The sequence below is a fragment of the Dermochelys coriacea genome, chromosome 25, assembly GCF_009764565.3.
Source record: "Dermochelys coriacea isolate rDerCor1 chromosome 25, rDerCor1.pri.v4, whole genome shotgun sequence".
Taxonomy (NCBI): domain Eukaryota; kingdom Metazoa; phylum Chordata; order Testudines; family Dermochelyidae; genus Dermochelys; species Dermochelys coriacea.
The window spans coordinates 316,242-341,525 of record NC_050092.1 but is presented as its reverse complement, the minus strand read 5'-3'; the positions used below and the strand labels follow the sequence as shown (position 1 = coordinate 341,525).

At 46.6% G+C, this 25,284-nt stretch overlaps 1 protein-coding gene across 7 annotated transcripts in view; it reads right to left on the bottom strand.

Moving 5' to 3' along the window:
* The window catches only part of SPPL2B (signal peptide peptidase like 2B), an 88,638-nt gene that overhangs the window by 38,707 nt on the left and 24,647 nt on the right, over positions 1-25,284 (bottom strand). For all 7 annotated transcript variants that reach the window (XR_005290201.2, XR_005290200.2, XR_005290199.2 and 4 more), the window contains exons 3-4: positions 13,754-13,936; positions 4,294-4,383 (exon numbers count right to left, since the gene is read on the bottom strand). Coding sequence is in view for 2 of the 7 variants with exons in the window: in XM_038383608.2 (XP_038239536.1) it covers positions 4,294-4,383; positions 13,754-13,936 (273 nt within the window). In the remaining 5 variants the exon portion in view is untranslated. The remainder of the gene's footprint in view (positions 1-4,293; positions 4,384-13,753; positions 13,937-25,284) is intronic.

Sequence of the window (25,284 nt, the reverse complement as noted above, 5' to 3'; positions counted from 1 at the left end):
TAAAAACCTACGATTTATGCAAAATTTACAGATTTTCTATATTATGCACTGCAGATTCTTTATGAATTAATTTTAATGGTTTTTATTATTAAACAATTTAGTATCTAACAACTAGAAATAACAAAGCTTTAATTAAAACAACAATGAAACACAGCTTTAAAGTGACACTGTGCAGTGGAGAGCAGCACACAGCAATAGGGGGATTAAGAGTAGGGCTCCAATTCACAGGTGAGTATATAACTTGCCTCTGCTGCTTCTTCTCTCTTCTGGTGTTGCGTGCCTGGGCTCAAAGTTAGCAGGGGCATTAGACAACTCAAAAGAGCTGGGCTCGCAGGTGCAATTCTCCTCACTTGTCTGAGTTTGGGAGGGGAATGGCAGGGGGGAGCATGGCTGTGGGGGCACAGTGGGGGAACATATGCTGGTGTTCCCAGTACCCTGTATTGTTCAGGGGCTGCAGACATGGCTGGCTATGGGCACTGTATTGTCTGTGAACTAGCTTGTAGCATGCACCACAGCAGAGCATTCTCCTTCTGTATTGTCTCCAGGAGTTGCCTCTGCATGTCTCTGGCCACTGTAACACTGTCTCTGGCTAGCTCCCTGTCATTTTCCCTCTCCAATCTAAAATACAACCTCCAGTTCTCTGTTTACTTTATTTGGAGGGGTTGGGATGGGAAGTCCTCAGCCATAGGTGATGGAGGCATGACTTCCTCATCCAGTGATGAAGAGGAGATGCAGTTTCAGGGATGGCCTCCTCATCTGCCCTAGCCTCCTGTTCCTCAAATGTTTCCAATGTGGGGGTTGGTTGGCGAGGGGTAAGTTGCAAAACCTTGATTTCCCTATGAGATGGTACTGGTGGTCTGGCAAACAGCTGTCAATAGGCCACCCAGCAGTCCCAATATGGTCACTGTGGTCCATATAGAAGGGAAGATGGCATATTGGGTTGGTTCTATCACCCTTGGTGATGAGTACAATACTCCTTCTGACTAGCCAGAAAGGGATTCCTGAAGGGGTATGTTGGTGATTCCCTGACTGAAATAGAGGGGACCAATTGAGAGTCTTCTTCATCTTCCACATCATCCCATGTGGGGGCACTTGCTGAAAATGGATGAGTCTCCTGTGGTGATGGAGAACAGTGGCCTGGAGACTGTGGTCTTGATACTGAAAGGTGCTCGGTACCATAAAAAGCAGAGTCTCTGGTTCATTTGATACCTTGGTCCTTAGAGTAACAGAATTCCTGAAGTACCAAGAAGGAATCCGGTACCAACATGGTGGCATGTTCCAACGATGAACACATTATTGTTTGTTCAGTGCTGAAGATGCCGAATGCACTGGTACCAGCAGTTGGATAGACTGCATCGGCACTGAAAGCTGGGCCAGACACATAAGTACCGATGGCTGGGCCAAACTCGACACGTCCTACACTTGCTCTCTTTGCTGGTAGAGGATATCAGGGCCCTAACAGAGCCATGTTTTCTCCTTGCAACTTTGGGGCTTCACAGCCCTACCCGTATCAGCGGAGGAGTCCTTGGCCTCAACGGAACAGTGGGGGGTGAGGTGGGGGGGAGAAATAACAAGGGAAAATAGTTTTACTTTGTGTAATGAAGTTATTACACAAAGTAAAACTATTTTCCCTTGTTATTTCTCCCCCCCACTGTTCCTCAGATGTTCTTGTTAACTGCTGGAAATAGCCTACCTTGCTTGTCACCATGGAAGGTTTTCCTCTTTCCCCCCCCCCCCCCACTGCTGGTGATGGCTCATCTTAAGCGATCACTCTCCTTACAGTGTGTATGATAAAACCCATTGTTTCATGTTCTCTGTGTGTGTATATATAAATCTCCCCTCTGTATTTTACACCAAATGCATCCGATGAAGTGAGCTGTAGCTCATGAAAGCTTATGCTCAAATAAATGTGTTAGTCTCTAAGGTGCCACAAGTACTCCTTTTCTTTTTGCGAATACAGACTAACACGGCTGCTACTCTGAAACTAAATATCATAATGTTAAGGAAAAATAGAAAGGCTGAGGCATGCTCAAGATGGACACACTAAGGCTCCATCTCTGGCCAAGGCAGTTGAGAAAGAACTGAAGGTGGTTCACCCTTGCATGCATATAAAGCTTCGGTGTCTGGCACAAAGAGGCTTAGAATGCATGCGTAGGCCAAATGGACACTGCTAGCTGAAAGCCTCCAATCAAGTGCTCAAGAGGCACATGTTCAGCTGAGGGGAGCACCCATAGGGACACTACTTGAAAAACAGAAGTTAGCACAGCAGTATAGTGCAATAATAAATTGTAAAGGCAGATATATGCCAAGATTCCCTCGAGAGGTTCTGCCTCCGGGCTGGGTTTCCTGCCGAGAATCAGGATGGCTTCTACATGCTCACCCTCAGCATTCTGAGTTCTAAAGAGATTCTGGCTTTCCATGGAGAGCTCTTCACTGCCCTCCTCATTCTCCTCCTTTGATGCCTCGTGCTGCTTATCCATGGGAAGAGGGAAATGGAGGGTCCACAGCTTCCTTGGGCTCAGTAGTGGTGCAACTACTCAAAAATCCTGCGCAGCTCCTCAAAAAATGGACAGGTTATATTTCCATGGCCAGTCTGTTTCCTAGCATCCCTGGTTTTAACATAAGTCCTCTTGAGCTGTTGGCTCTTTATCTGGCACTGGTCAGCAATCCAATTGTGACCACTTGAGGATCTCCGACCAGCAATGTCCACAAACACATCTTTATTCCAGTGGCTGCCCCAAGAAACTGTTCAACCAATACTTCTCCCCAGATGGTCAGGAGATCTAGGGTCTCAGCACAGCTACTTGAGGCATGTTGTAGATGCTGCTGGAATGATATTGCTACAGTGTCAATATATAGTGTGACAAAGCTCTGTCCTTGCCTCCATGGGTCCCGCGTTTCCTGGTGGATTTCGCTAGCCTCAGAGGCTCACTGTGACCCTCCACATAACCCTTCTTTCTCTAGAGACAAGGGTCACAGTCTACTGAGCCATTTTCATCATAAACCAGTGAGGGAGGTGAGGAGAAGTTATCCTTTGTTGCATAGTCTCTGTTGTCTCCCAGTCTCAGTGATTAATCAGGGGGCAAAGGTGGGGGGGAGGGAGCCCGGGCCCACCCTCTACTCCGAGCTCCAGCCCAGGGACCCTAATAGTAGTCAGCTATGGTAGCTGACCTTTTAGAAACATGACATGTACAATTCCCTGGGCTACTTCCCCCACCGCAGCCCTCACTTCCTCAAGCTCCATTTCACTCTTACCTCAGGGCCTCCTTCCTTGTGCCTGATATTGTGTGTACTACTCAGCCTCTCCAACAGCGCAACTTCTTCCCACAGCTCCTGACATGCACACCCACCTGACTGACCGGGAGGCTTTTAATTAGTTTCAGCCAGCCCCGGATTGGCTTCAGCTGTCCCAATCAACATAGCCTTCTCCCTGCCTTCTGGAAAGTTCTTAATTGGCCCCAGGTGTCTTTATTGACCTGGAGCAGCTTCCATTTCACTTAACCTGGTACCAGGGATTTGTTTAGCCTGGAGCTAATATATCCATCTCCCACTACTTTTCTATAGCCATCTGGCCTTGCCCCTTCACAATAGGAATCAAGGAGCAAATGCACCAATCCTGGCATGTGCCAAATTTTAGTTAGGGGGAGGGGACATAGAGTCAACTTGACCCCAGAGCAGTAGAGGGCACACAAGTAAACACACAGGTCAGTAACGGATGCCTGCAAAACAGTGTGAGACAGCAGTTGGACGACTGCCAAAGTAGTGTGCAGTAGCACTGTGTGCACATGAACTGACCACACTAACTCAACTTATATTGAACTTAGCACACCTTGAAAGAGGAGTTCAGCGTTTGCAATAAATGCAGAGTTGGGGCAGGCTAATGAATTACATTGTGTGTATGCAGGTATTTTCACACCAGAGTAACTCGATTTAGTGTGGAGTAAATCTCCCGTGTAGATGAGCCCATAGACTCAATACCTTAGTAAAAATATTTCAGAACAAGGTGATGGTTTTACTTATACTGGTGTCAAGCACCAAAGCATTCTAAATCATACCATCTCATTTAGTGCCCGTTGGGTTTCACACTGAAGACACAGCATAAGCCTCTCTATAGAGAGTTTCATTTTTGTGGATACTCAAGACAGAAAAAATAAGCTTATTAGTTTACAGTAACCATTCACTCATTGAGAAGAGTGCCCAACTTAAAAAGCTTCTAAAATGCACTGAAAACACACTGCTGTGCCATGACATGCTTCAGATGGTATAAGTGAAATTGTTCTATAAAGTGCTTACCTTTCCAATATCTAACATGTCAGTGTAGCTGAGCAAAGCCACAGGAATATCAATCTCTTCATACTGACTCCAGTTACCTTTTGGGGGAGCCTGAAAGTCAGAACAGAAGTCTTTGTAGAGCTGGCTGTATTTCTTTAGTAGAGATAAAGCTCTATTTCTAATCAATTGAAAAGTTTTTGAAAGGAATAAGACATATTAACATTTGGGATTATAACAGAAAATAAAATCAAATGCCTATCACAAAACAACAGTAAAAGTTACAAGAGGCCGCTTTACTGTCCATAATAATGTGAATGAAGCCACATCTGGAGTATTGCGTCCAGTTTTGGGGCCCCCAAAACGGAAAGGATGTGGACAAATTGGAGAGAGTCCCGCGGTGAGCAACGAAAATGATCAGGGGGCTGGGACACATGGACTTACGAGGAGAGGCTGAGGGAACTGGGTTTATTTAGTCTGGAGAAGAGAAGAGAAGGAGTGAGGGGGGATTTGATAGCAGCCTTCAGTTACCTGAAGGGGGGTTCTAAAGAGGATGGAGCTCAGCTGTTCTCAGTGATGGCATATGACAAAACCAAGAAGCAATGGTCTCAAGTTGCAGTGGAGGAGGTCTAGGTTCGATATTAGGAAACACTATTTCACTAGGAGGGTGGTGAAGCACTGGAATGGGTTCCCTAGGGAGGTGGTAGAATCTCCATCCTTAGAGGTTTTTAAGGCCCGGCTTGACAAAGCCCTGGCTGGGATGATTTAGTTGGGGTTGGTCCTGCTTTGAGCAGGGGGTTGGACTAGATGACCTCCAACCCTAATCTTCTATGATTCTTTGAATCTGTTCTAGTGTCCTTTAGTCTGTGCATGAGACATCAACATCTCAAACCAACAACCATTCTGCATAGGCAGGAGAAGCAGGTTAATAAACTTTTCCTCATAGTAGATAAAAATAATACAATTTAGGATCATGTGCTGTTTTATGTATGCAAAAGATGGCTACACCCTGATCTCAGTATCACTATACATTTACCAGAACAGAAAAGATCCATTACAGAGACTTGCAAATCATTGTCTGTCCATCTAAGAACAACATTATTTATCTTACAATAGCACCTACAGCCCTCCTGCTCCCCAAATCAACTATAGAGCTGATTAATCCTTCATTATTAAATTCACTTGGGCAAGTTTACAACAACCATCTCTCACAAAGGCCTCTGAAAACAATAAATGTTTATTTGACTGGAAATGCAAAATAGATTTCCAAAAAGGCATTTTATATTGAGGTTTTAAGATCCAGCACTCAGGTTAACATATTACTTTAAACAATAAAGATGCACATCAGCATTTCCCCAAAAAGATAGTATTAAGCTCCAAGAAATTTTGCATGGTGATGTCAGATTCAATTTAACTTTCTCAAGACACAAGGGACAACTATTCTGGGTTCATGTCCACATTGCAATGCCATTCTCTAGTCATATCCAGTATTAAAAGAATCTGTTTTTATAGTTTAACTCAAAGCTAAAAAAAAAAAAAAAGTTAAGGCAAATCATTTAACAAAACGTCACATTTCAATAGGTCTGCAACCTGACAGACTAAAGGGCATAACAGAAAAGGGCAACAAAAAAAAAGTTACCCAACTGTTGTTCTTTGCGACGTGTTGCTCAGGTCCTTTCCAATTAGGTGTGTGCGTGCCGCATGCACAGTCACCAGAAGGTTTTTCCCGTAGCAGTGGAGCCCCCAGAGTCGCGACTTCATGGCACTGCATATAGGACCCTGCTGACTCACCACCTCTCCAGTTCCTTCTTGCCGGATTACTCTGACAGAGGGGAAGGCAGGTGGGTTTAGAATGGACATGAGCAACACATCTCGAAGAACAACAGTTATGAAAGGTAGGTAACCGTTTTTTCTTCTTCAAGTGCTTGCTCATGTCAGTTCCAATTAGGTGATTCCCAAGCTTTACCTAGGAGGTGTGGTCAGGATTCATAGAATATTAGGGTTGGAAGAGACCTCAGGTGGTCATCTAGTCCAAGGCCCTAGGGAGGGCCTTCAGCTCAGACACCCTCCTGTTTGAAGTTATTGTGACTAAGAAAGCCACTTTATAAGACAGAGCAGTGAGCATGTCGCTAAGGGCTCAAACGGAGGTCCCATCAGCCTCGAGAGCACCAGGTTAAGGTTCCAAACTGGAGTTGGCCACTGGATTTGAGGGCATAGCCTGTCTAGTCCTTTAAGGAAACACCATCGGGCTAGCAAAGATGGAGTGGCCCGCCTCTCCTGGGTGGAAAGCCGAGATGGCAGCCAGGTGAACCTTTACTGACGAGCGTAACAAGCCCTGCTGTTTCAACTTTAGCAGATAGATAAAGGGAATGGGAGATTGCGTCAGAGGGATATGGCTCTGTAAACACCAAATCGAGAGTCTCTTCCATTTGGCTAAGTAGGTAGTCCTGGTCAATGGTTTTCTGCTGCCCAGAAGAACCTCCCTCACGGGGTCTGAGCATGTGAGCTCTAGTGGATTAAACCACGCAGCTTCCAAGGCATGAGGTGGAGAGACTTGATATTGGGATGCTGGAGCTGATTGTGATGTTGAGTGATGAGGTCTGGAACTAAAGGCAGAGCGATTGGAGTATCCACTGATAGCTCCAGTAGCATGGTGTACCAATGCTGACGTGGCCAGGTTGGTGCTACCAGGATCACCGAGGCTCCGTCCCTGCAGATTTTAAGGCGGACCTTGTGAACGAGCGGGATAGGAGGGAATGTGTAGAAGAGGTGGTTCTTCAGTACCAAAGTGGACACAAGAACAAATGGATATAAACTAGCCATCAGGAAGTTTAGACTTGAAATTAGACAAAGGTTTCTAACCATCAGAGGAGTGAAGTTCTGGAACAGCCTTCCAAGGGAAGCAGTGGGGGCAAAAGACACATCTGGCTTCAAGACTAAGCTTGATAAGTTTATGGAGAAGATGATATGATGGGATAGCCTAATTCTGGCAATTAATTGATCTTTGACTATTAGCAGTAGATATGCCCAATGGCCTGTGATGGGATGTTAGATGGGGTGGGATCTGAGTTACTACAGAGAATTCTTTCCTGGGTGTCTGGCTGGTGCGTCTTGCCCACATGCTCAGGGTTTAGCTGATCACCATATTTGGAGTCAGAAAGGAATTTTCCTCCAGGGCAGATTGGCAGAGGCCATGGGGTTTTTTCACCTTCCTCTGCAGCATGGGACACGGGTCACTTGCTGGAGGATTCTCTGCACCCTGAAGACTTTAAATCATGAGTTAAGGACTTCAATAGCTCAGACATAAGTTAGGGGTTTGTTACAGGAGTTGGTGGGTGAGATTCTGTGGCCTGCGTTGTGCAGGAGGTCAGACTAGATGATCATAATGGTCCCTTCTGGCCTTAAAATCTATGATTCTACGATTCCATGGAAGAAGAAACGAGTCTACCAACAAGCCCAGACTATGGTTCAGGAAGGAGCAGAATTGCAGGCACTTCCTGTTGCCCCTTGTGGCGAACAGATCGATATGGGGAACTCCCCATCGTTGGAAGATATTGCTTATTATGTCTGGGCGAATGGACCACTTGTGATTATGAAAAGACCTGCTGAGATTGTCCGCTAGCTTGTTCTGAGACCCAGGCAGATAACACATTCAATACTCTTGGAAGCATCCTATGCAGAACTCCCAGAGCTTGAGCACTTCCTGACATAGGGGAGAGATGCATGCTCCCCCGTCTATTGATCTAAAACATTGCTGTTGTATTGTCCATCAGGACTGATATGCATCTGCCCTCCAGATGAGGCTGGAAAGTCTGACACAGCAGATGAACTGCTCTCAGCTCCCTGACATTGGTGTGAAGCAACAGCTTTTCTCTGAAGACCAGAAGCCCCGAGTTCTGTGCTCTCCAAGGTCCGCTCCCCACCTCATTGCCGACGCGTTGGTGACCAGACACGAGGGGTGCGGTTTGGAGAAGGCGACCCCTGCACATACCATTTGGGGGTCGAGCCACCACTGAAAAGACTCGAGAACCCACGGTGGAAGTGTGACTACCGTCTAGGCTGCGTTTGCTCCATTGATACACGGAGTATAGCCAGGCCTGGAGAGGTCTGAGTTTCACATGTTGCATCACATACATGCAGGACGCCATGTGCCCAAGGAGTTTCAAGCAATTCCTTGCCGTGGTTGTAGGAAACTGTCTGAGGTCTTGTATGATGTCATGTATAATCTGAAAGCGGGACTGAGGTAGGAATGCTCTGGCCTACCTCAAATCTAGCACTGCCCCTATGAACTCTATTCTCTCAGTAGGGGTGAGCATTGACTTGAGTGTTTAAGAGGAGGCCCAGTGTATCAAAAATGGATCTCATCAGGCTGACCTGTTGATCCACTTGTGTCCTGAACCAGCCCTTCATTAACCAGTTGTTGAGGTATGGAAATACCTGAACTTGCCTTTTCTGCAGGAAGGTGGCCATGACTGACATACATTTGGTGAGCACTGGAGATGCTGATGACAGGCCGAACGGGAGTACTGCGAATTGGTAGTGCATGCCCCCCCACTATAAACCTTAGGAAGTGCCTGTGAGGTGGGATTATGGAAATGTGGAAGTATGTGTCCTTCAAGTTGCGGGCAGAATACCAATCTCCTGGATCCAGGGACGGGATAATGGTGGCCAAAGAGACCATATGAAACTTTAGTTTCTTCATGAACCTGTTGAGGTTGCGCAGGTCCAAGATGGGTCTGAGGCCCCTCTTTGCTTTCAGTATTAGGAAATACTGGGAGTAGAACCCCTTGCCCCTGAGCTCCAGCGGAACCTCCTTTGCAAGTCCTGCTAATAGGAGGGTTCATATCTCCTGTTCAAGGAGTTGCTCATAAGAAGGGTTCCTGAAGAGGGAAGGTGCAAGGAGAATTGGAGAGATTATCCCATTTCTACTGTGTGAAGGACCCAACCGTCCAAGGTGATTTGGGACCACGCCCGGTAGAAATGGGATAGAGGTGCAGAAAAGCGTAAAGAAGGATGTAGTGCTCGGGTTGGTATGTCACCTCAGGGTGCATCTTCAAAAGGCCTGCCTGGGGCCCAGTGGTTGCCAGGACTACCCAGACCCGTTTGTTTGGGGATTGGGGCTGGTGACGCCGGTTGTGATTTCTCACCTGCCTGCAATTGTGGTCCTGACGAGGCTGGCCCTGATACGGCCGGGGCATAGCCTGAGGCCTGAAGTGTCTATGCTGGGTGGCTGCTGTGTGCACCCCCAGCAATATCAAAGTGGCTCGGGAGTCTTTCAAACTATGAAGCTTCGAGTCTGTTTTCTCTGAGAACAGTGTGGCACCTTCAAATGGGAGATCTTGTATAGTTTGTTGGACCTCCGTAGGGAGGCCTGAGGCATGCAGCCAGGAACGTTGTCGCATTGTGATGTCTGAAGACATGGCGCGAGTGGCCGAGTCCAGCATGGCCTGCAGTGATGTACTAGCCACAGCCTTGCCCTCATCCACCAGGGCCGAGAATTCGGACTTGGAGTCCACCGGGAAAAGGTCTGAAAGTTTGGACATCGCGTCCCACGATTTAAAATTGTAGCAGCTAAGGATCACCTGCTGATTTGTGATGCAAAGCTGGAGCCCTCTGGTGAAGTATATCTTCCTCCCAAAGAGATCCAGCGTCTTCATGTCCTTAGCTTGAGGAGTAGGCCCCTGCTGCCCTTGCCTCTCCCTCACATTAACCACCACCCCCACCACTGAGTCCAGTGGGGGATGAATAAATAGGTATTTGTAACCCTTGGAGGGCATGAAATATTTTCTTTTGACCCCCTTTGCTGTAGGAGTTTAAGAGGTAGGAGTTTGCCACAAAGTTCTGGTGTTATCCTGAATAAGTCTTAATCAGGGAAGTGCCATCCTCCATCTGGATGCCCAGATTCTGAGCCACCCGCCTCAAGAGTTGCAGGTGGACTCTGCTGTCAGGTGGGGGAGGGCCCCTCCTGCCCGCCTGGCTCCTCAAAGAAGCCTGTTGTCTGCTACTGCCCCCATCTCAGCGCCGGCCAATGTGCCCTCTGTGGCAACGCTGCCTGATGCCAATGCCCCCCATGAGGGGTCCCTAGTCCTGGACGCAGCCTTCTCAGATGCAACCAAGAAGTACGTGGATATGGACCCCTGCAACTGATGGTACGCCCAGGGGGTCCAAAAAGGCCACTGCGCTGGCCACAGCACCAGAGGGAAAATCTGTGCCATATTCGCAGTCAGAGTTTCGCCAACTCCTGTGCCGGCGGAACACATAGGAGTCCGAGAAGTCCAAACATGGTGACCAAGGTGGCGCCATGCCTGACGGTGCCGGGGATTGGTGCTGGGGAGATGGGGATCGGTGCTGCATCTTCACTGGTTTCCCCAGGTCTGCACCAGTGGCTTCTGAGGTGCTTCGGGACTGGTGCCTCTCACATTGGTCAGGAGAGTGCGGAACAGTCAGGCCTATGAGATCCCTTTCTGCCTCAAAGGTCTCCGGTGTGGAGGGAAGGTCTAAGTCCTCCACTTGGCCCTCCTCAAGTGGTGCCAGACTCGACAGGTCCTGATGTGGGTCCGGAGTTGATGGTGCCTGCTGGTGTGCATGCAGGGAGGAGCGGCCCGGCACAGGTCTCATTCCCTTAGGTGGCTCATGCTCTGATGCTCAAGAGGGAGAACGCCCCCATCTGTCTTCCTGTGCATCTTTTGTGGCACAGGTGATTGAGAGCAGTGCTGCGATTCCATGCGTGAAGCAGTCTTCGGTGCTGGGGTGTGCCAGTGCCGTGGGTCTCTGACCCCAGAGTCCTTCCTTGGTGCCGCGTCCCAGATGGAAGCCGGTATGCTGCACAGCGATGCAGAGGAGCCCGGTGCTGCATCCATGGGGGGCTTGATTCTGACTGTGGCCACAGAACTGCTTCCATCAGCAGCAGTTTTAGCATGTGGTCCCTTTCCTTCTTGGTTCTGGGGTGGAAACTCCTACAAATTTTCAACCTGTCCGTTTGATGGGACTCTCTCAGGCACTTCAGACAAGCCATGTGTGGTTCGCCCTTTGGCATCGGCTTCTGGCAGACCCCACATGGTTTAAACCCCTGGGACAGAGGCATGCCCCGGCCCAGGAAGAGGGAAGGCAAATGGGGGAAAACCCCCAGTAGCAAGGGTTCAAATAGTCTAAACTAATACTGAAATACTATTTTTAAATTTACAGAAATATATGTACAACAAGCAAGCTAAAGGATTGTATGTTTGGACGAGAGAAGAAACGCTCCAATGACCTCAGTTGTGAAAGAACAGGTTAAGAACTATTTAGAAAAGCTGGACATGCACAAGTCCATCGATCCAGATCTAATGCATCCAAGGGTGCTGAGGGAGCTTGCTGTTATGATTGCGGAGCCATTATCTTTGAAAATTCATGGTGATCAGGGGAGGTCCCAGATGATTCGAAAAAGGCAAATATAGTGCCCACCTTTAAAAAAAAGGAAGAAAGAGAACCCGGGAAACTACAGCCTCACTTCAGTCCCTGGCAAAATCATGGAGCAGGTCCTTAAGGAATCCATTTTGAAGCACTGGGAGGAGAGGAAGGTGATCAGGAACAGTCAACACGGATTCACCAAGGCCAAGTTCTGCAGAAAAGGACCCGGAGATTACAGTGGACGAGAAGCTGGATGAGAGTCAGCAGTGTGCCCTAGTTACCAAGAAGGTCAACGGCATATTGGGCTGTATTTGTAGGAGCACCACCACCAGATCGAACAAAGTGATTATTCTTCTCTATTTGACATTGGTGAGGCCTCATCTGGAGTACTGTGTCGAGTTTTGGGCCCCCCGTTACAGAAGGGAGGAGAGAGAGTCCAACGGAGGGCAACAAAAATGATTAGGGGGCTGGGGCACATGACTTACGAGGAGAGGCTGAAGGAACTGGGGTTATTTCATCGGCAGAAGAGAAAAGAGTGAGGGGGGATTTGATAGCAGCCTTCAATTACCTGAAGGGGGGTTCCAAAGAGGATGGAGCTCGGCTGTTCTCAGTGGTGGCAGGTGACAAAACAAGAAGCAATGGTCTCAAGTTGCAGTGGGGGAGGTCTAGGTTGGATATTAGGAAACTATTTCACTAGGAGGATGACAGGTTTCAGAGTAGCAGCCGTGTTAGTCTGTATTCGCAAAAAGAAAAGGAGTACTTGTGGCACCTTAGAGACTAATAAATTTATTAGAGCATAAGCTTTCGTGAGCTACAGCTCACGATGGTGAAGCACTGGAATGGATTACCTAGGGAGGTGGTGGAATCTCCAGCCTTAGAGATTTTTAAGGCCCGATTTTTGACAAAGCCTTGGTTGGGATGATTTAGTTGGTGTTGGTCCTGCACTGAGCAGGGGACTGGACTAGATGATCTCCCGAGGTCTCTTCCAACCCTGTGATTCTATGACCGTCACTGGCAGTAAGAAGGAACTGGAGAGGTGGTGGGTCAGCAGGACCCTATATGTGACGCCATGAGTGACTGACTTCAGGCAGCTCCACAGTTGACCCTATGGGCACTGCTAGGGGAAAAACCTTCTGGTGACCGTGCATGCGGTGCGCACACACCTAATTGGAATCGACATGAGCAACCACTTGAAGAAGAACCAATCTTCATGCAACATCTGCTCCATGTCTGACATATAATTCTACGAGAGATGTGTATTTCCAGTGCTGACACTCAGATTTCACTAAACAGAAGCCATAGTGCTATGTATTTCATAGCATTCAAAAAGACTAATTCTAAGTCACAACACAGAACTAATATTTTGTTGAGGTCCAAGGAGCCGGTTTCATTGTTTTAGCAAAGTGTTTAATGATAGACAAGAGTTCACCCAGGGGCATTATATACACACAGGTACAAGTCCCATTGGGAACCATCACTACTTGAGTAAAACCTCTGGATTAATTAATAAATATTAAATGCCACAAATAGAAAAATTTAACAAAATTACTCACAAAACAGCAATTATTCAGCCAGTATATCAGGAGTGAACATATATTTTTCTGAGTAGCAACCGTGTTAGTCTGTATTCGCAAAAAGAAAAGGAGTACTTGTGGCACCTTGGAGACTAAAATTTTTTTTGAGCATAAGCTTCCGTGAGCTATAGCTCACTTCATCGGATGCTGTAGCTCACGAAAGCTTGTGCTCAAATAAATTTGTTAGTCTCTAAGGTGCCACAAGTACTCCATATATTTTTCTGTTGGCCAAGAACATGAGTAACTTTATATGCAGCTTCACAGCCCCTCGTACAGGTCCTAATAAGGCCAAAATGCTGCAGGCTGAGTCATCACATGCCCACAGAGAGGCATTAATTCTAGAAAGAAACCCTCCAGGTCAGAAAACCCAAACACAAATAAGCTAAAAATAGCAACTGTGGGAAGCAATGAGACAATGCAGTTTATCAAGAATGAAGTCTAGATGAAAAATAAAGTTTTATAACCAAGACTAACATCAGAGATACATCAGTACTGCAGACAATAACTAGGAATAGACTCACCAGTTTCTCTCTACTGACTATCAGCAACCCCCGGGCTCCATTGATCTGAGCAAGCCTGACTTTCTCATAGAAGGTGCAGTTCCCCCGCATCACCATAGGGATTCTGTTATGAAATCCCCCATCTGGTACATCAGAAGGGGAACACAACACAGACGCTGTTTGATCCTGAAGCTGCAAGAGGGACTGGAGAGGAAGAAACATTAGTTGAAAAACCAAGAGCAGAAAGTTATACATGAAGTCTTAGGAAAAAATATCACTCAATTTCTTTATATTAAGCAAGAATTGCCATTTACAAAAACAAACATACGAACAATCCCCCACCATCATCACCCCCCCCTTCCAGGATCTAAGGAGCAGGCACAAATATTTGAATGCAAGTTATAGTAAAACATAAAACTTGTATTAAAATGACGTCAAGGTTACTTTGAACATTCAAGTCAGGAAACCAAAGTTGTAGAGGTCTCACAGTAGCATGAACTGACATGCTGCCCATCTTATCTTGTATTATAGACAGCACTACTAGCACCACCTACAGTTACCACTGCCCAACACTTAATATAAGTCCCTATTTTCAGTTGCTTATAGCTTTGCCAAACTAACAATTTGGTCTGAAATTTTCCAAAGTAATCATCTGCCCCAGGCTGAATTTTTTTTTGGAAAGGTTCAGTTAAAATAGTTCAGCTGCTTCCAAGAACAAGACTGGGGAGAAATGTTTTGCCAATGTTAAAAAAAAGAATTGTACATCTGTTTTATTGAGAAACCTTAGCGATGCCATGTTTGATATAGGGAACTGACATTTTGCAGAGGGAGGGCGTCGGCCTGGTGTCAGCATTGTGCTGTTTGCCATTCCCATGCAAATTAGCCCAAACTTGGTCAAGTTGTAAGCTTTTGCACATACTCAGTAGAGACTTTTGAGAGCTAAGAAGCTAAATTATCCAATGATTGCATCTGTACTGAAGGTCCATCCCAGGAATTCAAGGCCTGAGCAAGACTTTCCCTGTAATTCAGGGTAGATAAAAACTAATGGTTTAAAAAAAAATATAAAATTGATTTTTTAAAATTTAAATTGGATTATTTAAAATTGGGTTTTTTATTGTTATTTAAATTATAAGTTTTTTTTCTTTTTAAAAACATACCTGTTTAAAGTGAAATCTGACTAATACAAAATAATTTTAAATCTTAAAATTATAATATCTTAAAACATTTAAATAAAAATGCTGAATTATAAAGTGAGAATGGCCATACTGGGTTAGACCAATGGCTCATCTAGCCCAGTATCCTGTTTTCCGATAGTGGCCAGTGCCAGATGCTTCAGTAAGAATGAACAGAAGAGGACAATTTTGCAGTCGGACGTATCAGGGAGTCTTCCCTCCCAGTGCACTGAGCTGTCCCCTCCATCTTGGTTGCTGGTGACAGGGCATGATTTAAGGCTGATTTTTTAAGCAAGTGTCACATCACACTATTACTGAAAAATTGTTTACTTTTACCATATAATTATAAAATATATTGATTGGAATATAATTATACTTACATTTCAGTGTATAGTATATAGAGCAGTATAAAACAAGTCATTGTATGAAATTTTAGTTTGTACTGACTTTGCTAGGGCTTTTTATGTAATATAGATGAGTTGATATACCCCCTGGAAAACCTCTGCGTACCCCTGGTTGAGAACCACTGGCCTAGAGTAACCAACACATCTTTATGACCTGGTCTTTTCTGCACTGATTTGCCATGCTGCCCACTCTGAGAGTGGGCAGTGGAACCCGTAGTTATGATTATCTGCTATGCTGTACTCTGAAGGGGAGTAGGGAAACCAGGCTCTTTGCACATTTGTGTGCCATGAGGAAAACAGATTTGCTTCGAGCCTCTTAGAGGAATCTGCTGAGTCAAACTATTCATATGATGAAGGGGATCAGTGGGACTTCCCTCCCCTTGGTGCTTTTTGTTGCACAGAGGGGTCTGAGCATCAGCGAGACCCTTCTTTTTATTATCCTCCTCGTTTGATAGAAAGAGAGAAATTTCAGACTGAGTCTCCTGGAGAGGGAGGGTGCGAAAAGGGAAGGAGGACACCTTATGGTTACTCTTCACAGCTTTCTTGCTCTGAAAAAGAGGGGGCTGTAGGGCTGCACTGGCCTGGGTCCAGAAGAGGGCTTCCCAGGTTCCCACTCTTTATTCAAGAGAGATTCCTGGACGAGCCTGGACGTAGACTGATTTCACCCGAAAGGCACCATGCTCCAACCTTGGAGGTTCCAAAGGAATTCTTGGTCCACTTGCTGCACTAGGAAACAAAGCTGGTCTGACTTTGCTGGCAGGAAGTAATCCTGAACCACTGAAAGACTGGGCAGGAGGGCATGCTGTGTAATGGAGGGAGGGACTGAGCCTGAGGGCCCCTTATCAGGCTCTCCTTGGTTTTTCTGCTCTAGATCCCTTTTAGTAGCTCTCTGCTGCCTCAGGGGGCCCAGTGAGGGACATTGCTCCTGATGTGCTGCTGATACTTCCTGGAGACTCTCCTGTTCGGGAGTGGGAGGCTGCAGGAAAAACCCTACTTCAGCCCAAGCAATTCAGAGGGGACTGGATTTCCACAAAACAGGTGCAGCTCTCCATGCAGGCACTCAGAGTGGAGATGCTGGAGATAGTTTTTGGCTTACCCTCTCTTAGCCTTCTCCACCTTGCTGCACTACATGTAAATGGAAAGTCCCAGTAACTATGAGGAGAAAGGGAATCCCCTCTGCAGATAAAGGCACACCCCGAGAGCCTGGAGATTTTAAGCCAATGTTTTTCAGAAGAAAAACTGGTGATTTCTCAGAGGGAAGCCAGACCTTCCCTTCTACTGACTGACAGATTTGATCTAATCCTAGGCTGCAGAGAACGGAGACCCATTCTCATGGATCTGTAGACCTTATGACAAATAAGACTTCTACTGACTTAGTGGAATTTGGAGCTTCAAACTACTTGCAGCACTTCAATTACTGTCCAGCTCAGAAAAGTGATTCTGTTCACAGTCACATCTGCAGATTTGAGTAGAAAAAGTTTTTACCATTAATTCATGTTAGACAAGCTTAGAGGAGAAATGGAGTCTGTTTTAGCTCACACATCATCCACAGAATTGTTAACTAAATTCTAGTTGCAAAGCCAATGTCTTTACTTGTTTACAATGGTTAAGCCCCCAATTAAATCAATGAAAGTTGTACCATTGTAACTGAGAGCAGAATCTGAACCACCAAACCTGTATTACTGGTGTTTGCCAGTGTTCAAATGAAAGGTAGTATATCAGTTTGAATCACATTTCTCTCAGATAACAAATACTAAACCTTATTTTTAGTAGATATACAGGTAGTATACATATTGCGTGGATGCAGGCCACATAACACAGAAAGAGCTTCATATGTGGCCCACAGTGGTAAATAGGTTGAGACCACTGGTCTAACCCTTAAATCTTCCTTGCTGGAATTTACGCCCATTTAATACTTTAGTCCCGCCATGAGTGCAAGGGACTGGACTAGATTACCTCTCGAGATTCCTTCCAGTCCTAGGATTACTTCTTTTCCTGTCCTCGGTGGTTAAGGAGAACAATTTATCATCATCATCATCATCCTCTTTATAACAACCATTACATACTTCAAGACTGTTACCATGTTTCCACTCAGTCTTCTCTTCTCCAAACTAACCAAACTCAATTTTTTCAATCTTTCCTTGCAGGTCATGTTTTCTAGACATATAATAATTTTTCTTGCTCTCCTCTGGACTCTCTCCAAATAGTCCACATCTTTTCTGAAGTGTGGTGCCCAGAACTGGACACAATACTCCAGTTGAGGCTTTATTACTGCTGAGAAGAATGGAAGAATTACTTCTTGTGTCTTGCTTACAACACTCCTGCGAATACCTCCCAGAATGACGCTTGGTTTTTTTTGCAACAGCATTATATTGTTGATTCATTTAGTTTGTGATCCACTATAACCCCGAGATTGTTTTTTGCAGTACTCCTTCCTAGGCAGTCATTTCTCATTTTGTATTTGTGCTATTGATTATTCCTTCCCAAGTTTAGTACTTTGCATTTGTCCTTATTGAATTTCATCCTATTTAATTCAGACCATTTCTCCAGTTTGTCAACCTCATTTTGAATTTTAATCCTGTCCTCTAAAGTGCTTGCAATCCCTCCTAACTTGGTACCAACCACAAACTTTATAAGTGTACTCCCTGTGCCACTACCCAAATAATTTATGAAGATATTTAATAGAATTTGACCCAGGACAGATCCCTGTGGACCCCACTCGATATGCCCTTCCAACTCAATTGTGAGCCATTGATAACTATGCTCCGAGTATGGTTTTCTAGCTAGTTGTGCATCCACCTTGAAGCAGGTTCATCTAGGCTAGATTTCTCTAATTTAAGAAAAGGTCATGTGAGACAAAAATCAAAAGCCTTACCAAGGTTGAGATATGATATCTCCTGCTTTCCCCCATCCACAAGATGTCAAAGAAGGATATTAGATTGGTTTGACATGATTTGTTCCTGACAAATCCATGTTGGCTGTTACTGTATTACCTTATTTTCTTCTAGATTCTTACCAATTGATTGTTTATTTGCTTCATTATCTTTCCGAGTACCGAAGTGATGCTGACTGGTCTATAATTCTGTGGGTTGTCCTTATTCCCCCTTTTTTTTTTTTAAAAATAGATAGGAACTATATTTGCCCTTTTCCAGTCCTCTGGGATTTCTCCCATCCTCCATAAGTTCTCAAAGATAATCGCTAATTGGTCAGAGATCTCTTCAGCCACTTCCTTAAGTATTCTAGGATGTATTTCAACAGGGCCTGCTGACTCGAAGACATCTAACTGGTCTAAGTAATTCTTAACTTGTTCTTTTCCTATTGTAGCCTCACACCCTACCCCATTTACACCGATGTTCTCTATCTTAGTCATCTGATCCCTGCTAAAATTTTTTGTGAAAATGTTGGGGGTGGGGCGGGGAAGAGAGGGGAGAGTCATTTACCACTTTGGCCATTGCTGCATTTTCTATTATTGTCTTTCCCTCCTCATTTAGTAATGGGCATCCCCTGTTTCAAGTCTTCCTCTTGCTCCTCATGTATTTGTAAAATTCTGTCTTGTTACCCTTGTTAGCCTTTTTATCCCTAGCTAGTTTAATCTTGTTTAGTGTCTTGGCTTTTCTAATTTTGTCCATGCATGCTTGTGTTTTTTTTAAAACTCATCCTGTGATGGGGTGTAAGAGGCCTTTGAGGCCCCCTGTTGGAGTGCTTGCAGTCTTACCACACTCTGCCCCAGAAAAGGAGCAGTGAGGGTGGGTCCTCCAGGCCTGCCTAGAAAAGCCAGTGAGAGCCCAACAGGCTCAGATAACAGGAGATGCAGGGCCTGAGCAGATCAACTTCCAGGAAGTTTTTGGAAAACTTAAGGGACAATTTCCTGGTGCCAGTGCTGGAGGAACCAACTAGGGGCAGAGCTACTCTTGACGTGCTGCTCACAAATCGGGAAGAATTAGTAGGGGAAGCAAAAGTGGATGGGAACCTGGGAGGCAGTGACCATGAGATGGTCGAGTTAATCATCCTGACACAGGGAGGAAAGGAGAGCAGCAGAATATGGATCCTGGACTTCAGAAAAGCAGACTGACTCCCTCCGGGAACTGATGGGCAGGATCCCCTGGGAGAATAACATGAGGGGGAAAGGAGTCCAGGAGAGCTGGCTGTATTTTAAAGAATCCTTATTGAGGTTACAGGGACAAACCATCCCGATGTGTAGAAAGAATAGTAAATATGGCAGGCAACCAGCTTGGCTTAACAGTGAAATCCTTGCTGATCTTAAAACACAAGAAGTGGAAGATTGGACAAATGACCAGGGAAGAGTATAAAAATATTGCTCGGGCATACAGGGTCGAAATCAGGAAGGCCAAATCACACTTGGAGTTGCAACTAGCTAGAGATGTTAAGAGTAACAAGAAGGGTTTATTCAAGTATGTTAGTAACAAGAAGAAAGTCAAGGAAAGCGTGGGCCCCTTACTGAATGAGGGAGGCAACCTAGTGACAAAAAGAAAAAGGAGTACTTGTGGCACCTTAGAGACTAACAAATTTATTTGAGCATAAGCTTTCGTGAGCTACAGCTCACTTCATGGGATGCATTTGGTGGAAAATACAGAGGGGAGATTTATATACACACACAGAGAACGTGAAACAATGGGTTTATCATACACACTGTAAGGAGAGTGATGAAGTGAGCTGTAGCTCACGAAAGCTTATGCTCTAATAAATTTGTTAGTCTCTAAGGTGCCACGGGTACTCCTTTTCTTTTTGCGAATACAGACTAACACGGCTGCTACTCTGAAACCTGATCACTTAAGATAAGCCATCACCAGCAGCGGGGGGGGGGGGGGGGAGGGAGGAAAACCTTTCATGGGACAAGCAAGGTAGGCTATTTCCAGCAGTTAACAAGAACATCTGAGTGGGGGGGAGAAATAACATGGGGAAATAGTTTTACTTTGTGTAATGACTCATCCATTCCCAGTCTCTATTCAAGCCTAAGTTAATTGTATCCAGTTTGCAAATTAATTCCAATTCCGCAGTCTCTCGTTGGAGTCTGTTTTTGAAATTTTTTTGTTGAAGAATAGCCACTCTTAGGTCTGTAATCGAGTGACCGGAGAGATTGAAGTGTTCTCCAACTGGTTTTTGAATGTTATAATTCTTGACGTCTGATTTGTGTCCATTTATTCTTTTACGTAGAGACTGTCCAGTTTGACCAATGTACATGGCAGAGGGGCATTGCTAGCACATGATGGCATATATCACATTGGTAGATGCGCAGGTGAATGAGCCTCTGATAGTGTGGCTGATGTAATTAGGCCCTATGATGGTGTCCCCTGAATAGATAGGTGGACAGAGTTGCCAACGAGCTTTGTTGCAAGGATAGGTTCCTGGGTTAGTGGTTTTGTTGTGTGGTGTGTGGTTGCTGGTGAGTATTTGCTTCAGATTGGGGAGCTGTCTGTAAGCAAGGACTGGCCTGTCTCCCAATATCTGTGAGAGTGATGGGTCGTCCTTCAGGATAGGTTGTAGATCCTTGATGATGCGTTGGAGAGGTTTTAGTTGGGGGCTGAAGGTGATGGCTAGTGGCGTTCTTTGTTGGGCCTGTCCTGTAGTAGGTGACTTCTAGGTATTCTTCTGGCTCTGTCAATCTGTTTCTTCACTTCAGCAGCTGGGTATTGTAGTTGTAGGAATGCATGATAGAGATCTTGTAGGTGTTTGTCTCTGTCTGAGGGGTTGGAGCAAATGCAGTTATATCGTAGAGCTTGGCTGTAGACAGTGGATCGTGTGGTATGATCTGGATGAAAGCTAGAGGCACGTAGGTAGGAATAGCGGTCAGTAGGTTTCTGGTATAGGGTGGTGTTTATGTGGCCATCGCTTATTAGCACCGTAGTGTCCAGGAAGTGGATCTCTTGTGTGGACTGGTCCAGGCTGAGGTTGATGGTGGGATGGAAATTGTTGAAATCATGGTGGAATTCCTCAAGAGCTTCTTTTCCATGGGTCCAGATGACGAAGATGTCATCAATGTAGCTCAAGTAGAGTAGGGGCATTAGGGGACAAGCGCTGAGGAAGCGTTGTTCTAAATCACCCATAAAAATGTTGGCATACTGTGGGGCCATGAGGGTACCCATCGCAGTGCCGCTGATTTGAAGGTATACATTGTCCCCAAATGTGAAATAGTTATGGGTGAGGACAATGTCACAAAGTTCAGCCACCAGGTTAGCCGTGACATTATTGGGGATACTGTTCCTGATGGCTTGTAGTCCATCTTTGTGTGGAATGTTGGTGTAGAGGCTTCTACATCCATAGTGGCTAGGATGGTGTTTTTAGGAAGATCACCGATGGACTGTGGTTTCCTCAGGAAGTCAGTGGTGTCTCGAAGATAGCTGGGAGTGCTGGTAACGTAGGGCCTGAGGAGGGAGTCTACAGAGCCAGACAATCCTGCTGTCAGGGTGCCAATGCCTGAGATGATAGGGCGTCCAGGATTTCCAGGTTTATGGATCTTGGGTAGCAGATAGAATACCTCAGGTCGGGGTTCTAGGGGTGTGTCTGTGCGGATTTGTTCTTGTGCTTTTTCAGGGAGTTTCTTCAGCAAATGCTGTAGTTTCTTTTGGTAACTCTCAGTGGGATCAGAGCTTGTAGAAAGTGGTGTTGGAGAGCTGCCTAGTAGCCTCTTGTTCATATTCCGACCTATTCATGACGACGACAGCACCTCCTTTGTCAGCCTTTTTGATTATGATGTCAGAGTTGTTTCTGAGGCTGTGGATGGCATTGTGTTCTGCACGGCTGAGGTTATGGGGCAAGTGATGCTGCTTTTCCACAATTTCAGCTTGTGCACGTCGGCGGAAGCACTCTATATAGAAATCCAGTCTGTTGTTTCGACCTTCAGGAGGAGTCCACCCAGAATCCTTCTTTTTGTAGTGTTGACAGGAAGGTCTCTGTGGGTTAGTTCTGTGGTGACCTAGAATCCTATTTTCGACGTCTCCGACTCAAGGAATATTTCCAACGGGATAATGGTGGCCAAGAGACTATATAAAACTTTAGTTTCTTCATGAACCTGTTGAGGTTGTGCAGGTCCAAGATAGGTCTGAGGACCCCTTTTGCTTTTGATATTAGGAGATATGGGGAGTAAAACTCCTGTCCCTGAGCTTCAGTGGAACCTCTTCTACTGCTCCTACTGATAGGAGGGTTTGTACCTCCTGCATAAGGTGTTGTTTGTTAGAAGGGTCCTTGAAGAGGGATGGGGTAAGGGGGTGGCAAGGGGGGGGGGGTTGAAGAGAATATCCCTTTTCTACTATGTGAAGGACCCACCTGTCTGAGATGACTTGGGACCATACCCAGTAGAAATGGAATAGTTGTGCTTAAAAGGGGAAAGAAGGATCCAGTTGACAGGTTGGTATGTTGCCCTCGGACGCATCCTCAGAAAGGTCCGCTTAGGGTCCGGTGGTTGTCTGGACCACCCAGATCCCCGGTTGTTCAGACGTTGGGGTTGGCGATGGCGGTTTTGGTTTCTGGGTCGCCTGTGATTATGGTCTTGTCAAGACTGCCCCTGCTACGGTTGTGACGTGGGCTGAGGCCCAAACTGTCTACGATGGGTGGCAGGAGTGTGCAGCCCCAGCGATCTCAGAGTGACTAGGGAGTCTTAAGCTGTGGAGTCTCAAGTCCATCTTTTCTGAGACTAGTGTAGTGCCCTCAAAACGGGAGATCCTGGATTGTCTGTTGGACCTCCCCAGGGAGGCCCGAGGCCTGCAGCCAGGAGCAATGGTGCATTGTGATGCCTGAGGACATGGCTTGCATTGCAGAGTCCGCCAAGTCTAACATGGCTTGCAGTGATGTCCTTGCCCTCATCCCCAGAGCTGAGAATTCAGACAGAGTCTGGTGGGACAAGGGCTGAGAATTTGGACATTGCATCCCATCATTTAAAGTTATATTGGCTAAGGATCACCTGCTGGTTTGCAATTCAAAGTTGGGGCCCACCGGTGGAGTATATCTTCCTCCTGAAGGGATCCAGTTTCTTTGCATCATTAGCTGCTACCCTTGCCTTTCCCTCTTGTTAACAGCCGCTACTACCACAGAGTCCGGAGGGGAGTGGGTCAACAAATATTCGTAGCCCTTGGAGTGAGTATTTCCTCTCAACGCCCTTAGCTGTAGGGGCCAGAGAGACCAGTGTTTGCCAGATGGTCGTCATGTTCTCCTGAATAGTTTTAATCAGGGGAAGAGCCACCCTGGTGGGCCCTGCCGGGGATAAAATGTCCATCAATGGTTCGACACCTTGGTGACCTCTTGCATCTGTATTCCAATATTCTGAGTGACCTGCCTCAAGTTCAAGGTGAGCTCTGCTGTAGGGAGCGGGAGACCCTGAGGATGCTCCTGCCGCCGCCGCATCTGGTGACGATGAGGAACCCTGAACCAGGGAGGGTCCCTCCTGCCCATCTGGCTCTTCAAACCGCTGTGGCTCCACCCCCAAATCAGTGTCCTCTGCGGTGCCAGTTGTGGTACCAGTTGTGGTGCTGGCCACAGTGCCTTCTGCAGTGCTGATTGTTATACCTGTGGCAGAAACAGTGCCGGGCACAGTGCTGATCCTATTGTTGGTGCTGGTCCTGCTGTTGGTGTTGTGCGCAGTACTGGTGGTGGCGTTAGCAGTGGTAGCAGTGGCTGAAGCCTGAGAGAGATCCCTGGCCCTGGATGCAGTCCTCTCAGACCAAGAAGGAGCGTCCAGAAATGGACCCCTGGGACCGATGGTAAGGCCACGGGGTCCAGAAAGGCCACTGTGCAGGGATCTGGGCTGATACCTGCCATCGAGCCAGCCACAGCACCAGGGGGAAAGTCTGCGTCATCCCCATCGTCTGAGAGTGCTGGCGGCTACAGTGCCGGCTCTTCTGGGACACACAGGAGTCCACCTGCGATTCGGACTCCAAGGAGTCAGAGCATGGAGACCATGGCAGTGCCGTACCCGTCGGTGCCAGCGAGATGGAGATCAGTGCCAAGTTATAGCAGGCTTGCCCTTGGACTGCACCAGTGGCCTCTGTGGTGCCTGAAGTCTCGGGGCCGGTGTACTCTCACCCTGATCTGGAGTGCGGACCGGTCAAGGCTATAAAGGTCCCAGGCTGCCTCGAAAGTCCACAGAGTGGAGGGAAGATCCAAATCCTCCACCAGGGTCTCCTCAGGTGGCACTGGACTCAACAGCCCCTGCCGCAGGCCTGAAGTCGACGGTGCTGGCTGTTGAGCAGGAGTGGAGGTGTGTGGCCCGGCACGGGTTGCCCTCCCTTGGGCGGCTGTTGTTCCGCTGCTCAGGAGGGGAAGCACCTCCTGTCCATCTTCCTGTGCTTCTTCCTTGGCACAGGAGACTGATCAGTGCCGCAACTGTTCCTGCGCTGTGGTCTTTGGTGCTGAGGAGTGCTGGTGCCGAGGGTCTCTGACCCCAGAGTCATTCCTCAGCGCCATGTCCCATATCAAAGCCAGCGTGCTGTGCACCAATGCCGAGGAGCCCGGTGCAGTATCCATGGGGCTCGACTTGGACCAAGGGTGCAGAGCTGCTTCCATTAGCAACAGCTTCAGCCTGTGGTCCCTCTCTTTTTTATGTGGGGGCGAAAACTCCTACAGATTTTACACCTGTCCATTCAATGGGACTCCTCCAGGCACTTTAGACAAGCCGTGAGTGGGTCGCCCTTGGATATAAGCTTTTGGCAAACCCCACAGAGATTAAACCCCTGGATCCGAGGCATGCCCAGGAGAGGGAAGGGGAAAACGGCGGGGGGAAGAGAGAGAAACCCCCAGTAACCCAAGTTCAGATACCTAAACTAACTATTAAAAAAAACAACAACCCATCACTATCTTTTAACACTTTACAGAGAAACTATGCTAGAGGATTGCTTGTGAAGACAAAAGACGAAACAATCCAACAACTGTCATTGGCGTAAGAAGGAACTGGAGAGGCAGCGGGTCGTCAGGGCCCTATATGTGGCACTATGAAGGTGTAAGGGACTGCAGAAGACTGTTACAG